This window comes from Carcharodon carcharias, chromosome 30 (assembly GCF_017639515.1).
Source record: "Carcharodon carcharias isolate sCarCar2 chromosome 30, sCarCar2.pri, whole genome shotgun sequence".
Lineage (NCBI taxonomy): Eukaryota > Metazoa > Chordata > Chondrichthyes > Lamniformes > Lamnidae > Carcharodon > Carcharodon carcharias.
The window spans coordinates 19,881,776-19,898,247 of NC_054496.1; the positions used below are offsets into that span (position 1 = coordinate 19,881,776).

At 45.4% G+C, this 16,472-nt stretch overlaps 1 protein-coding gene across 2 annotated transcripts in view; it reads right to left on the minus strand.

Moving 5' to 3' along the window:
• The window catches only part of LOC121271209 (adhesion G protein-coupled receptor E3-like), a 66,155-nt gene that overhangs the window by 24,354 nt on the left and 25,329 nt on the right, over nucleotides 1–16,472 (minus strand). For both annotated transcript variants that reach the window (XM_041176998.1, XM_041176999.1), the window contains 5 exons: nucleotides 12,957–13,100; nucleotides 10,664–10,789; nucleotides 7,904–7,959; nucleotides 3,227–3,401; nucleotides 1,219–1,323 (listed from right to left, as the gene is read on the minus strand). In XM_041176998.1, coding sequence (XP_041032932.1) covers nucleotides 1,219–1,323; nucleotides 3,227–3,401; nucleotides 7,904–7,959; nucleotides 10,664–10,789; nucleotides 12,957–13,100 — 606 coding nt within the window. The remainder of the gene's footprint in view (nucleotides 1–1,218; nucleotides 1,324–3,226; nucleotides 3,402–7,903; nucleotides 7,960–10,663; nucleotides 10,790–12,956; nucleotides 13,101–16,472) is intronic.

Consider the following 16,472-nt stretch of genomic DNA (forward strand, 5'->3'; position numbering starts at 1 on the left):
GCCCTCTGAACAGGGCAATTAGGGGAGGGCAATAAATGCTGGCCTAGCCAGTGATACCCACATCCCAAGAACTAATAAAAAAAAACTATTCATTGTATTGTCATAAAAACCCATCTGGTTCAATGATGCCCTTTAGGGAAGGAAATCTGCTGTCCTTACCCGGTCTGGCCTACATGTAACTTCAAACCCACAGCAATGTGATTGACTCTTAACTGCCCTCTGAAATGGCCCAGCAAGCCACTCAGTTCAAGGGCAATTAGGGATGGGCAACAAATGCTGGACTTGCCAACGACGCCCACATCCCATGAAAGAATAAAGGAAGACCTGGCATGACCTGGATGAAAGACCTGGGAGAAAATGTGAATGGGGTGGGCCTGCATTCATGGGACTGCACTCTTGGAGGCTGTGGGGGGGTGGGTGGGTGGGTGGTTGTGGTGGGGTCAGCAATCTTGATAAAAAATGTGATAACTAATTCATTATCTTTCCGCTCAAGCAACATTTGGAGTTGGTTTTCCTTGAAGCAGGTGCCACTGGAGAAGCAATGCTGCAGCCAGGGACTGAAGTTGTTTTTTATTCATACATAGGATGTGGGTGCGGCCGGCTAGACTAGCATTTATTCCCCATCCCCAACTGCCCTTGTTCAGAGGGCATTTAAGGGTCAACCACATTGCTGTGCAGCCTGGAGTCACCCATAGGCCAGACCAGGTGAGGATGGCAGATTTCCTTCCCACTAGTGAACCAGATGGGTTTTTACGACAATCAATGAATAGTTTTGTGGTCACCATTACTGAGACTGGCTTTATATTTAGTTTCTGGTCATCATCAGATTTTTAATTCCAGATTTCTATGGAATTTAAATTTCACCGCATGGTGGGATTATGAATCCAGGTCCCCAGAATACTAGCCCAGTGACAATACCATTATGCCACCACCTCCCCTAAATTAACATTAGGCCCTTTTGGAGAGAGCCTTCTTCAGGAACAGGTAAAGGACACCCCCGTATTTGTTCTTTCCCGATATGATGCGTCCAGTCGGAGTTGTGTGCTCACTTCCTCCTGCCATTTCAGGGTCATAGGAGGTCATATGGTGCCTGAAAAATGTTCACTATGTGGCTCAATCTTTTTTTTTAATCTTAGGTGGCTTGAGTTTGTTTGTATTGCAGCGCCCCTGTTAACCCATAATCGCTGGACATTGCAGCGGTTAGTAATGATACTTTACCAGATGCCGTGTCTGTAAATACAGCTGAATCGACTTGCATGGAGTTCCCCATTGCCGATATCACGAAGGGTTCTTCAGGATGTATTTGACGCCTTATTACGATTTCTAAACATTCAAGAGTTGACTATTAATTTCTGCTGTTGGGCTCTTATTTTCTCACTTAAAAATCACAATTCACATCCACATTTCCCTGCGTAATCCACATTTATTGCTGCGTAATAAAATGGTTTAGTTCTATTCTACCACAGCGAGCTCTCTTCAGGTCCAGATTGGAAGGCCCTGTGAGTGCTAAAAAGCCACGCTCAAAGGGAGTGTGAGTTAATGGAATAACATTAACGCTTCTTTGGCCACAGCTTCCCCACTCACAGGGCTGGGTCTGGCCAAGCACCGACAGTGGGCAGGAAATTCAGGGGCAATCCTGCCTCAGCCATTTGGGGGAGGCCCCAGTGGATTCAGCTGAAGACCTGCAGCCAGGGCTCCACTCCGGAAGCGGTGGCCACTGCAGGAACTGCGTCCAACTGAGGGATTCATCTATGCATGCCGGCCTTGGAATAAGATAAGTGGGAATGGGGGTTGGGGGTGGGGCTGAGGCTGGGGCTGGGGTTAGGGCTGGGGCGGTGAGAGAACAGAGAGGGTTGTTGTTGTGGCGTCAGCCATTACCAACAGGGTCCCTTCTGTGGGCCACTGGTTGCACACAAATAAGTGGTGTAGTGGTATTGTTGCTGGACTCGTGAACCAGCGTAATGCTCTGGGGACCTGGGTTCGAATCATGAGATGGTGAAATTTGAATCCACTAAAAAAAAAAGATCTGTAATTAAAAGTCTAGTGATGACCATGAAGCTATTGTTGATTCTCGTAAAAACCCATCTGGTTCACTAATCTCCTTTGGGGAAAGGAAATCTGCCATCTTCACCTGGTCAGGCCTACATTGTGACTCCAGACCCACAATTGCCCAGTGTGATTGACTCTGAAATGGCCTAGCCAGCCACTCAGTTCTCAAGGGCAATTCGGGATGGGCAATAAATGCTGGCCTATCCAGTGACTCCCATGAATGAATACACTTTCAAAAAGGGGGCATGCCCCCTCCCCTTCCCTCCCCCTCCCCACCCAACCCACCCACCCAAGCCCACAAGAAGCAAGCTGGGGTTTGCCAGGCAGGCTCCCCACTTAACAGAGGGCCCACTCACTGCTGGTGAAATTTCAGTGGCAATTTAAGCAGACCTCAGGACAGGAGGGCTGTGCACCTGGGAAAATGCCATGGTGGCGGGAAGATGATGGGCATGCCGACATCGCCCTCCGTCCAAATTTTTTTGGCCTGCGTCTCCTCCCAGCCAGCTCCGGCAGACCCCATCGAATTCAACCCAAAGTGTCGGGATTGTAGCATTTAGCCTCACTTGCCTTACGTGAATGAAATTTTGGCCAGTCCTGTCCCAGGTTCTGTTCAAGGTGTTTAACAAGGTAAAAGGATTTGATAGGGTAAATCTCGAGGAGCTGGTGGAAGAATCAAGAACAAGGGGAGATATTCTTCAAGTTGAAGTTGGGCCATTCGGGAGCAAAATTAGGGAACGTTTTTCATCGAGAGGGTGGTAAAAACCTCGATCTCTCTTCCTTCCTAAAAGGCTCTGGATGCTGTGTCAAGATGGGAGCTTTCGTGGTTAAGATAATTAGATATTTGTTGGGTAAAAATATGGAGGGATATGGAGAAATAGTGGATAAATGGAGTTGAGGTCTGGATCAGTCACGACCTGATGGAGTGGCAGGGGAGCAGGATCAAGGGGCTGAATGGCCTCCTCCTGTTCCTAATTTGCATAATTCTAGTGAGCATGTGACCACAACTCATAATTGGCAGCGGTTTGGCATATATTAGCCTTTATATAGCACTGCCTCACACTATTATGGGGGATGAGCACCACTCGCACCTGGTACAATGAGTGGGGTAACTGACGGGGGAGGGGGGGGGAACTGAGGTGTTACCCAATCAGAGATTTGAAAACCATTAGCGCATTACCAGAGAGCAGCATTGTCTTCCGTTCTTCCCTTTGTTCCGATGGAACTTCGACGAGAGACCTCAGAATGGTTTCTTCATTATCCAGGTACCGTGTGCCTTTGTTGCCTTGCTCCGATGGACTGGTGACCTCTGACATGTTCTTGTATAAAGCCTCCATTTGACAGATGCTCATACACTGTTAACCACAAGAGCGAGAAAACAGTCATTTTTAAAATACACACTGGTGTTACTGTACGTCAAGCCGTCAATAAAATGCCAAATATCGATCCTCAATGGATTCACTAACAGATTTCTGTAGTAACTGAAGCTTGAGCCTCTCCTGCTGGCTATCAGGGGTCACATGATGTTGTTGGCAGCTACGATCAATGAGCCTTAAGCACGGGCAACATGAGGGGGCAGGGCTTCCTGATGAGAGTCCTGATGGAGCGTGTAGTGTCTGAAAAGCTCTCTGTTTATCTGAGGTTTATCTGTTTCATTTTGAAACCTGTCCGGTCTGTTAAGTCAATACAATTTCCTATTTTTATAAGTATTTAACAGTTCATTCACAAAAGATGTGGATCGTTAAAATTGGAGAGATTCACAGAATCACAGAGTCTTTACAGTGCAGAAGGAGGCCATTTGGCCTCTATCGAGTTCATGCTGGCCCTCTGAAAGAACGTTCTACCTGGTCCCATTCCCCTGACTTATCCCCATAACCTTGCACTCTCCCTCTTTTCAGGTAGCAACCCAATTCCCTTTTGAATACCTCGATCAAACCTGCCTCCACTAACCTCTCAGGAAGTTCGTTCCGGACTCCAACCTCTGGAAAAAACTTTTCCTCACATCACATTTACTCCTTTTGTCAATTAGTTTGGATCTGCGCCCTCTAGTTCTTGATGCTCTCTTGAGTGCGAACAGTTACTCACTATTTGCCCTGTCCATGCCCCGCAGGATCTTGAATACCTCTATCAGGTCTCCTCTCAGCCTTCTTTTCTCTAAAGAAAACAGTCCCAACCTCTCCAATCTATCTGCATCGCTACAGTTCTTTATCCCAGGAATCATTCTTGTGAATCGTGTGAATTCCACTTAATTCCACTGCTATATCAACACAATTTGGGCAAAATTGACAGAACTAGTGCAAAGATAGTTAGGAAAACAAGTGAGGAGGATACAAAGAGTTTGCAAAGGGATATAAACAGGTCAAGAGAGTGGACAAAAACTTGGCAGAGTACAATGTGGGAAAATGTGAGATTGTTCACTTTGGCAGGAAGAACAGAAGAGCAGAATATTATTTAAATGGAGTGAGAATACAGAATGCTATGGTACAGAGGGATCTGGGTGTCCTCGTATATGAATCACAAAAAGTTAGCATGCAGGTAGAGCAAGTAATTAAGAAGGCTAATAGCATGTTGACCTTAATCGCAAGGGGGATGGAGAATAAGAGTAATGCAGGCTTGCTACAACTGTACAGGGCATTGGTGAGACCACACCTAAAGTACAGTGTGCAATTTTGTTCTCCTTACTTAATGAAGATATACTTGCATTGGAAGCAGTTCAGAGGTTCACTGAGCTGATTCCTGGGATGAAGGGGTTGGTCTTATGAAGAAGAGTTGAGCAGGTTGGGCCTAGACTCATTAGAATTTAGAAGACTGAGAGGTGAACTTATTAAAGCATATCAGACTCTGACGGGGCTGGACAGGGTAGATGTTGTGAGAATGTTTCCACTCATGGGGGAATCTAGAACTAGGGGGCACAGTTTAAAAACAAGAGGTCTCCCATTTACAGCTTTGATGAGGAGGAATTTCTTCTCTCAGAGGGCTGTCAACCTTGGGAATTCTTTTCCACAGGGAGGCTGGGCCATTGAATATATTTAAGGCCTAGTTAGAAAGATTTTTGATTTATAAGGGAGTCAAGCACTATGGTAGGCAGGCAGGAAAGTGGAGGTAAGGCCACAATCGGATCAACCATTTTCTTATTGAATGGTGGAGTGGGCTGAGGGGCCGAATGGCCTATCCACCTCCTGTTTCCTATGATCCTGTAGCACACCTTATGACACCGCCACAGCCTCAGCTCATGTGCAGTTGAAACCCTCATCCTTGCCTTTACTACCTCTAGCAGCAGAGAGGTGGTTTCTCAGACGTATGATGATGAGGATTAGTTGGACAATGTGCGCACACAACTAATGAAGACGTAATGATGAAAACAGACACACAAAAAGAACTCTTACAAATGGTCACCAAGAGGCAACTACAGTTCCTTGGGCACATACGTGGGAGAGAGAATCTAGAACATTTGGTAAGGACTGGTTAAAATTGAGTGCAGCAGAACCAGAGGGAGCGACAAAGGAGGAAATATACTTTAAGAAGCAGAACAGGCATAAGATTAGAGAACAACGCCAAGATGTCAGCTGTTATCAAAGACCATGAGAGTTCAACAGCCATGATTGTCAATGTTGCAAACCTGGCACCTGAAGAAGGTGGCTTATTCATTCCAATACACTCCTGGCTGGCCTCCCACATCTTACCCTCTGTAAACTTGAGGTCATCTGAAACCCGCTGCCCTTGTTCTAACTCGGACCATGTCCCGTTCCCCATCACCCCAGTGCTTGCTGAACCACACAGGCTCTTGGTAAAGCAATGCCTCAACTTTAAAATTCTCATCATTGTTTTCAAATCCCCAACCCCATGGCCTTGCCTCTCCCTATCTGTGTAATCTCCTCCAGCCTCACGCCCCTCCAGCTATCTATGTTCATCTAACTCTGGTCTCTTGAGAACCTTGAATTTAATTGTTCCATCACTGGTGGCCGTGCCTTCAGTTACCCAACTCTTAAGATCTGGAATTCCTCCCTAAATCTCTCTGCCTCTCTGCTTCACTTTCCTCCTGTAAGACCCTCTTTAAAACCTATCTCTTTGGCTGTCTACCCTAACACCTCCTAATGTGGCTCGGTGTCAAATTCTCCTTTATAACCCCTAGGAGGTGCCTTGGGGCATCTTATTATGTTAAAGATGCCTTATAAATACAGGTTGTTGTTATTTCAGGACACCCCAAAGCACTTTACTGCCAATAAAGTGTTTTTTAATTGTAGTTCTCCCCGGTGTCCTGACCAACATTTATCCCACAACCGGCATCACAAAAACAGATTATCTGTTTATTAACATATTTCAGTTTGCGAGAGCTTGCTGTGCTCAAATTGGCTGCCGTGTTTTACATTACACCGGTGACTGCTCTTCAAAAGGACCTCATTAGCTGTAAGTCGCTCATAATTTTGAAAACCTACATTGGGTCCTCACTTAGCCATCCCTGTTTCAATTAGGAGGCTTCAATTTTTATAAGCTTATTCTCAAAGATTGAGAGTTTTGTTTTAGATGTAAGCAAATAACTTGATATGGACCGCGAGCACAAAACTGGAAGAAATAGGGTCACAGTTAAACTCTCAATGAAACTCAAAGCTAGAGGAAAGTTGCCCCAGCATCACCTGTTGTGATGAAAGTATAATAATTTTCAGAATATTTTTCTGATTTATTGTGAAGTAGGTTTACGGGGGTAAGTATAGTTGGGTCTGTGTATAATTTAATTACAGTCCAGTAGACTGCAAGTTTGAAATCATCCAAAGAAGCTAGGTGCTTGACATGCTGATGAGTAAACGTGGATGCTGGCTTAGCATGTAAGGTGTGAAGGGAATTTGCATTTTTAGATAAATGAAGAGATTTGGATTTCAAAGGGATCTTACTCTGTTTACAACTAGCCAGATAACCAAGGCTAAGGAATGTGTTTATTTTTCTCAAAGGTTGCTGACAATATATTGGCAACATGAAAGTTTTTATATTATGAGGAAGATAGCATTTCAAAGACATATGGAACAATAGAGTTTACATATCAAAAAGAGAGAAAGATATATAAAGGAGAATGAAAGGCTATGTGTCAGAATGCCATGTAAGATCTAACAGGAGAGTGTGAAATAGCCTTAATGAAGCCACCAGCATTTGTGCATTGGCCTGTTATATAACAAAACTGAAGTTGGGGAAAAGCCATTTGGAATTGCACGGGTGTTGTGTTAACTTGCTGATTCAGTTTTAAATCTAAAATCTGTTTTGGACCATTGCCTTAAAGGGAGTGTAACTGGGAATCAGGTTAATTAGGAATTGTAGGAGTTATTATAATAGTAAGTAATTGTAGTCTGATGTATGTGCTTGAAATCTTTTATATTTTGTTAATAAAATTTTTACTTTAATTTTTAAAATCTCTATAGGTCTTGGTGGACTTATTACTTCTGAATTAAGTGCACAAATCATGTAATAAAAACAAATTGCAAAACTATTGCAACAGTACAACCAAGTTTCCCTTGCGGATTGGTCTGCCTGGCACACATCGTCTGCCACATCATAACGCCATGCTCCCAACACAGTGGTGGACATGAAATAGACTCCCAGTAAAAGTGGTTGCTGCTACAACAATTGGCAACGAGATTGGAATCTACCAGGATAGGCATAGACTGAGATGGCTAATTAACTCATGGTCGCTATGCCACATTGCTGTTCATGGGATCTTGCTGTGTGCAAAGTGGCTGCTTGTATTACAATACTGACTACACTTCAAAAGTACTTCATTGGCATTAAAGTGTTTTGGGCCTGAGGTCATGAAAGGTGCTAGACAAACGCAAGTACTTTCTTTGCTTCCTTCTGCATTTTACACACTTACCATTTGATCAGAGAGTCTCGAGTTGGAATTGCTGAAGTAACAATTTCGTTCGCACTCTGGGATAATGAAAGCACAGGTTAGTATCACATGGTTCATTCCAGAACTGATCACAGATGATATCTACCCTCTGGTGTGGTTACTGAAAACTCACACTTCATTCGTGTGGCCTCAGATTTCCTTCCTCACAATTTTGAAGTTGGATGTTTACAAATAACTCAGGATTTGCTGAAAATTGCAAAAGGCGTTTTAGTTTTTTTAACACTTATCATTGTAGCACAGTTGGTGATAGAGAGAGCACCCTGTAGCACATGGCTATCAATGTCAAGCTTGGTAATGGAGATATCAACAGGTAGTGAACACCAGTCTGAATGATAGCCCGAATTTGACTTCATTATTAAAGAGATAAAAATCAAATTTGTTATATATCTGAGGCGTTTCAGAGTCCAAAAACAAAATATGCAAGACAGAAAACAGAATTTTATTTTTTGTACAGCACTTGTTTTTCGGGAGCTATTTGATCTACCAAGGACCCAAAATGGCGGGCAGGAACGTGTGCGTATTTACAGCCAGAGGTTTGCTGCCCACAGCATTGGGTTAGGGGAAAAAAATAGGCATCTCTTACCTATGCCTGAGACAGGCGTGAGTGTCTTTGCTCATGCAAAGAAGGGGCCTGTACCTGTTTCAGGCTCCTGTGCTACCATTGGTTTGTCCTGAGTGAAGCCAGGCCTAAGAGTTGCCTGCTAGGCCCAAATAAGAAGGACAGTAAATTACCCGACTTGAGAAGTACAGCCCTCCTTCCCTTGGCAGCGCCCGCACCCTCCCACCCCGTCCGATTCATGGCCTAGCAGTTACCCGTTGCTATTGGTGAAGAATAAATTTACTGTTTTGTGAATATTTGCACAGTAATTTACTGTCAAGGCCAAATTAAAGCAGCAAGGCCAAACACATTTCAGTAAGAGTTTTGACCAGCCTGATGACATATTCCTCAAACCCTAATGCTTAAAATTCATTAACCACAAGAAGGTAGGACCGAAGAAGGATGTCTCCTCACTGAACATGGCCAGATGGTGAGCAGAGTGTATGGCGGAGCTTACCCGTTGAACCCTGACCCAGTGGTGCTGCCTATCAGCAGCCAGTCTCTGCAAACAGCTCAGTCGCTACGGGCAGAAGTTTTCTCTTGTCGGGTGCGGGCGGGCCCGGCCCGATCGAGAGTAAAATAGTGCGCGATGGGCTTCGGGCGAGTGTCCCGAAGTCATCGGGCATTCTTGTGACCTTTCGCTCGGTGGGGCGCGTGCCATAGGCAGCAGCAGCGCCCGCCGACAATTAAGAGGCCTATTAAAGGCCGTTAATTGATTAATTAAACCTGATTTTTCGCCGCCCGTCCAACCATTCGGTTGGCGGGTGCCGGAAAAGGCCCAGCGGCCTTGGGATTTTTTAATGAAACCTCATCCACGGGGCGGGGTGAGGTTTCCAACAGGAATTAAAAAATAAAATAAAAGTGTTGAAATCTCATTTATTAATGTGTCCCTGCGCATGTGACAGAGTCACATGAGCGGGGACAGGTGGATAGATAACATGTTCAAATTCTGTATTTAACGTTCTTAAAAATTCTTCCCCTCCCCGAGGCAGCTCTGAGCCATCAGGGAGCTTTCAGTCCGTGCACCCCTCCCCCCAGGCCTGTTCTCGCCCTCCTCCCACCCCCCCCCCCCCCACCACCCCTGCAGCGCTCAGCATTACAACGCCGCAATTCACGCTGGTCGGCTGTTAATTGGCCAGTCAGCGTGAAATGCCGGTCGGGGGTGCGATCGCGGGCGATGGTCGGTTTTGTGACACCACCCGGGCCTGTCCGACAGGGTAAAAATCCTGCCCGGTGATTTCAGGCTGAAAATGCCGCGCGAGATTTCACTCCAGGTTTTTAGCCGCTGTAATGACGGTGAAACTGTCAACGTTTGCCATCGTTGCAAGTGTTGAACTGACGGACAATTTCTGCACTCATGCGCAGCTAAGTGTGGAAATCCAGAAATTGCTGTCAGTGATTCCCCAACTCCTCCACGGGGTGCACTGTTGAAGTTCTGACAGATTGAAAACACTTAGAAATTACTGAACTGACAAGAACGTTCCCTATTATACTGGATTATCACCATTCGAAACACCTGAAAAAGTTATGCCTTTCTGAATGAGCTGTAAATGGAATTTTAACTGTATACTAACAATCATAGTGACTGCTGAACAGCCTCTCTGGTCCTGAAAAACTGATTTTATTTCAGTGAACTGTCAAATGTTTCTATTGTGATAAAAAAATCAATCATTTTTTAAAATACTTAAAGCACTTTTTAAATGTTTGTTTATGATGTGTCAGCTTCTGCCCTAATCCCACGTGTACATCCCAATCCTCACCTTACTCTCTGTAAATGTTTTAAAGGCAAAGGATAATCAATGCATTTTGCTTCCTGCTTTGCTGTCTGATAGCATTCTTTAATGTGATTGGCTGCTTAGCCGCCTTGATGACATCACTGTTGCTGGGCGGGGGTGGGGGGGGGCGCGGGTGGGGGAGGCAGAGATCCTCTTGATATGGTGCCAGAATCAAAGCAACACCAGCAAGGGGAAAATCGGTGAGCAACGTCACTTCTCCACTGGTCACAAAATCCAGGTTTTTAGTTGATTGGCTCCTCAAGCATTCCAAGGAGGAGTATTTATTGCCAACTTTCCAACTTCTTTTCTAAAGTGGTGCTTAAGTCATGAGCATTAATAATATCTCACCTGAGCATTTGGTTCTTATATCTGTTCCATTTGCCGTGTTGAATATACAGCAATAACTTCCAATTGTGTTCACACAGGTTGCGCCAGTGCCACAGGTTTGTCTCATTTCCTTGCACTCGTTCACATCTGTAAATAAACAATAAAATATGATGTAAAAACAGAAAACGCTGGAAAAAAACTCATCAGGTCTGGCAGCATCTGTGGAGAGAGAAACAGAGTTAATGTTTCGAGTCCGTATGACTCTTCTTCGGGACTTTGAAGAGGAGTCATACGGACTCGAAACGTTAACTCTGTCTCTCTCTGCACAGATTCCGCCAGACCAGCTGAATTTTCCCAGCGTTTTTCCATTTTTATTTCAGCATCCAGAGTATTTTGCTTTTATGTTAGTGATGAAATATAATATTTTGTTTAGTCTATCAGTGGGTCAGGGATGTGGGGATATCATGCATTGTGGTACCAATGGGCTGAATTTCAATGCCCTAAGGAGCACCTGAGTTGGGGTTGGATCAGAAGTTAAAATTTTGACAATCTCAAGCCTGACCCCAATCCACCTCCAACCCACCTTTTCTCCCAGCTTTAAGGGAGGTAGGACAAGAGGCAGAAAGATGTCAGGTTGGCAATTTAAATATGCTCGTGTGGCTGGCAGCCTCTGACTTAACCCCTTTTACAGATATAACAAGGGGCAAAGAGGGTTTCCCTGGGATGGAATTTTATGGCCCTGTTGCGGTGGGTGGTGGGGGTGAGGGTGAGGAGGGGGTCTGGCAAGGGGCCTTAAAATGTGGCCAGCCATTCAAATCTCCATTGACTTCGGCAGGACCCTAAAATCCGGCCAGCGTAAAATTCCACCCCTGGGCTTTGGGAAATCAGGCAGCTGAAAGGAGGAAAACAGCTTCAGGGAGAAGGCAACAAGTGTCTTTACAGCACTGCTTGTGGGCCGAGAGGAACATGAGTGCTTCTCCCTGACGCCGTCACCTCCACCCTCCCAAGCAGCACCGCACCCCCCCCACCCCCCCATCAGACTGCTCCTCTCCCAATGCAAAGATCCTAGTGATTAGACCCTTCCCTGGGAACCGAGGATTCGATCCCTTCCTCTTCCCTTAGCATGTCCAAGCCATTAACAAATCCCATACCAATAAGCTCCCATGGAGAGAGGTGGGGTGGGACCTGAAGCAGAATTGGACCAGCCACAGCAAGATTGGGTCTGCCAGAGTAAAACAGAGGCTGAACACTCTGTGGTATGTCTCTTAAGCCTTAAAGCCTTTCTACCAACTCGCAATTTGTGCGATTTAATGCAGACATAACAATATTCCAGAAGCCCAGTGAGACCAGGACAAAGACTTTAGTTTATCATCGCTGCTTCTAGATTTAGTGACCACCCTCTCCACCATCAGCTTTCTGGCTGTAGTATACACGATCTATGGCAGGTTTCTTTTAGTGTGGAATATGAGCATTGCTAACAAGGACAGCAGGGCACATTCTATTAAAGTACACGCTGCTGCCACTGTGTTTGGTGGAGGACTGAATGTTTAAGCTGATGGATGGGGTGCCGATCAAACGGCTTTGTCCTGGATGGTGTCGAGCTTCTTGGGTGTTGTTGGGAGTGCTGCACTCATCCAGGCAAATGGGGAGTATTCCATCACACTCCTGACCTGTGCCCTGTAGATGGTGGACAGGCTTTGGGGAGTCAGGAGGTGAGTTACTCGCTGCCGAGTTCCAAGCCTCTGACCTGCTCTTGTAGCCACAGTATTTATATGGCTGGTCCAGTTGAGTTTCTACTCAGTGGTAACCCTCAGGATGTAGATGGTGGGGATTCTGTGAAGGTAATGCTATTGAATGTTTAGGGAGGTGGTTAGGTTTTCTCTCATTGGATATGGCCATTAACTGATCCTTTGTGTGGTGTGAATATTACCTGTCACTTATCAGCACAAACCTGAATGTTGTCCAGGTCTTGGTGCTAATGGGCATGAACTGTTTCACAAGAGCTGCAATCTTAAGAGAACCTTTAGTTCCTTTCCAATTCAGGCACCATATTGGCTTTGACAAATTGCCCTAAAATCATAATGGAGCATCATCAGTGTAAGGCCTACAGTGGTTTAAAGAGAAAGGCCATCATCTCCTTCCCAAAGGCAGTGAGGGATGGACAATTACTGTGTTCTTGCTTATATATCGCTACATTCCAAGAACAAATGAAGAGGTTTTTCTACAGTGTACTTGGCTTTATATGTAAACTTTGAAACAACATGGAAAGATTGGGAATAAACAATGTAGTGTTACTGGAACAAGAAGATCTTACCTCTACAATAAGGATGCCCAGATGTACAATTTTGACGTGTCATACATAAACGAAACCCTTTTTCACAGTAGCACGTTGTGCTCCCATTATTAGCACGACAACTTGAACCATGCGGACATGAGTGTGAAAGACATATATCGGTGGCTGAAAAACAAGTCACAATTATGATGGAATCATTAGAATGTCTTGCTCCAACAATGATGGGAGCTGCAGCAGTCGTGTTTCTTTGCTTATTTACAGTAAAGTTTAACCAGGCGGGGTAGAATTTCCCCAGAGACCAGCTGATCTTGAGCAGTAGTTTTAATGGAGGATTGGTAGAAACCTGAGGGAAAAGGGATAGAATGATTCTCCAATACTTCTGCCAATCTCCTGGCAAGGATGAGGAGGCCACCAACGACAACCACAACAACAACAGCTTACATTTATATAGCTCCTTCAGCAAATGAAAAATTCCTGATGTGCATTACCAGAGCATTATAGGACAAAATTTGACATGCACTTGCATAAGGAGATGTTAGGGAGATGACCAAATGCTTGGTCAAAGAGATAGATTTTAAGGACCATCTAAAAGGTGGAAAGAGGTGTAGAGAGGAGAAGAGATTAAGGGAGAGAATTCCAGGACTTAGGGTCTTGGCAGCTGAAAGCATTGCCCGTAATGGTGGAGCGATTAGAATCGGGGCCGTTCAAGAGGCCAGCATTAGATGACTACAGAGATCTCAGAGTTTACAAAGATAGGGAGGGGTGAGGCCTTAGAGGGATTTGAAAACAGGTATGACAAACTTAAAATCGAGGCATTGCCTAGCCCGGAGCCAATGATCAGTGAGCAAAGGGGAGATAGGTGAACAGGCCACAGCGACCTCAAGTTTGAGGAGGGGAGAATGTGGGAGGCTAGGGATGCAGTGGAAGTCTAGAGGTAAGACAGAATGAATATGAGTTTCAAAGAAGCTAAGGCAGGGTTGGATGACATTGGATGATGGTGTGGAGGAGGTGTTGGTGATGGTGCGATTGTCTGATGGGCAGTTCACCTCGGTGTCAAATATAATAGCAAGCTGGCAAATACTCTGGCTCAGCCTTAGAGACATTTTCTACGAATATAAATTCCATTTTTATAGAATCACAAAGTTGACAAAAGTATCATAGAGGTGAATGGAGACGAAACTGGACATCTTGCTATAGAAGGATGGGTGACCGCAACTTGGGTTAAAGAGATGGGTTTTTAGGAGGGTCTTAAAGGAGGAGGTGGTGGAGAGATTAGGGAGGTCATTCCTGCGGAACAAGATGAGGACAGTCTCACTGAGAGGGATAACGGAGAAGTGACTTTGGTTGAGGATGGTGCAGTTGGCTGTGCCAAAGACTCCAAAGAGGTCATGAGGGATGAGAAGTGATAGAGCATCATTGTGACAGTCAATGGAAGATATAATTTGTGATTTTGCTTAGAGCTGTTTCGATTCTGTGATGAGGCCGAAATCTGATTGAACAGGTTCAAAGGCTTCTGGCTATGAGAGCAGGTCAGAGGCTGGGAATTCTGTGCTGAGTAATTTACCTCCTGACTCCCCAAAGCCTGTCCACTACAAGTCAGGAGTGTGGTGGAATGCTCTCCACTACCCTGGATAAATGTAGCTTCAACAACACTCAAGAAGCTTGACACCACGCAGGACAAAGCAGCTCGCATGATGGTCACCCCATCTACCATCTTCAACATTCACTCCTTCTACCACCAGTGCACAGTAGTAGCAGTGCATACCATCTACAAGGTGCACTCCGGCAATTCACCAAGGCTCCCTACGCAGCACCTTCCAAACCCACGACCACTGCCATCACCATCTAGGAGGACAAGGGCAGCAGATAGATGGGAACACCACCACCTGGCGGTTACCCTCCAAGCCACACACCATCCTGACTTGGAAATATATCGCCGTTCCTTCACTGTTGTTGGGTCAAAATCCTGGAACTCCCTCCCTAACAGCACTGTGGGTGTACCTACACTGCATGGATTGCAGTGGCTCAAAAAGGCAGCTCACCACCACCTTCTCAAGGGCAATTAGGGATGGGCAATAAATGCTGGTCCAGCCAGCAATGCTGACATCCCACGAAAGAATATATATGTTTTAAAAAATCGACATGCTGAAAAGTTTAACATGGATTTGAGAGGCTCAAGTATATTTAGTAATTTTGGAGAGGAACGTGAGTTTGAAGATGGGGCTCAGTTTGCAAAGACAGGGGGCTGAAGCGTGAGTTTTTGAGGAGATGGGTGATGAGAGCAGATTTGAAAGCGAGAGGGACAGTGCCTGAGACGAGTGAATCCGACACAATATCAACTGCCATGGGAGCTAAGGTGGGACTGGCGGTCAGAAGTTGAACAGGAAAGGGGTCGAGACTGCAGGGATGGGTGTCATGGACAAGCTGAGCTCAGAGAGGGAATAAGAGGAGATAGGAGAGAAACTAGAGAAAGACTCGGGTTTAGGAATCGGGCAGCGGGAGGCTTGACTCCTTGGATAATGGGATGAGGGATAAGCAGTAGATGAACGAGTGGTCTCAACCTTAGTGACAATGAAGTACACGGGTTCTTTGCACTTGTCGGTGAAGGTAGGTGTGGAGGGGGTAGGGCAGAGGGGATTGTTGTTTGTGGAGGGAAAAGGCCAGGGGAGGGGGGGTAGCGGGGTGGGGGCTTGCTTTAGTTTCCCTCCAGCTTAATCCTAAAATCATGCCTGTTTGCAGTAGAGGGGAGCAGGGACCAATAGTGCTTGATGTGGTTCGGGCAGCTCTGTTGGTAGATGCCAAGACCAATTGCACCAGGTACTCTCAAAACAACCGCACTTGGATGGGACTGCAAAAGGCGGGACCTTATCAACAGAAATGATCAGAAACCCTTGTCAACTGTTATATCCCTACTCCAGGAATCAATCATTGGCATCAGGCAGCGATCACTCAACTCAAAATGAGTCAAGGTAAGACTCTGTTATGCAATAGGGAAGGCCAGGGTTATTTCGTTAACATGTTCATAATTTAACCCTGACTTATGAATTTTTAAATAACAATTTCACTAGAATTATGGGCGGAGCATCTTAAATTCATTTAATAATCCCCTGCCAGGATGCAGATTTAAGGGAATTGGTAAAATAGCACGAGGGGATGGGGAGGAGAAATTTTTTTTAAGTAGCGAGGTATTATGATTTGCCTGAACAGTGGGGTGGGTGGTGTGGGTGGTGGCATGGAAGCTGATTCGATGGTAACTTTCAAAAGGGAATTGGATAAATAATTGAGAAGGAAAAATTTGCAGGGCTGTGGAGAAAGAGACACGATGGGCTGAATGGCCTCCTGTGCTGTATGTTTCTATGATTCCGGTAAAGCCCTAAGGGATTATTTGTTCATTTTATCTTTTTTAAAAATTCCTTCATGGGATGTGGGTGTCGCTGGCTGGACCAGCATTTATTGCCCATCCCTAATTGCCCTTGAGAAGGCGGTGGGTGAGCTGCCTTCTTGAATCGCTGCAGTCCTTGTGGTGTAGGTACACCC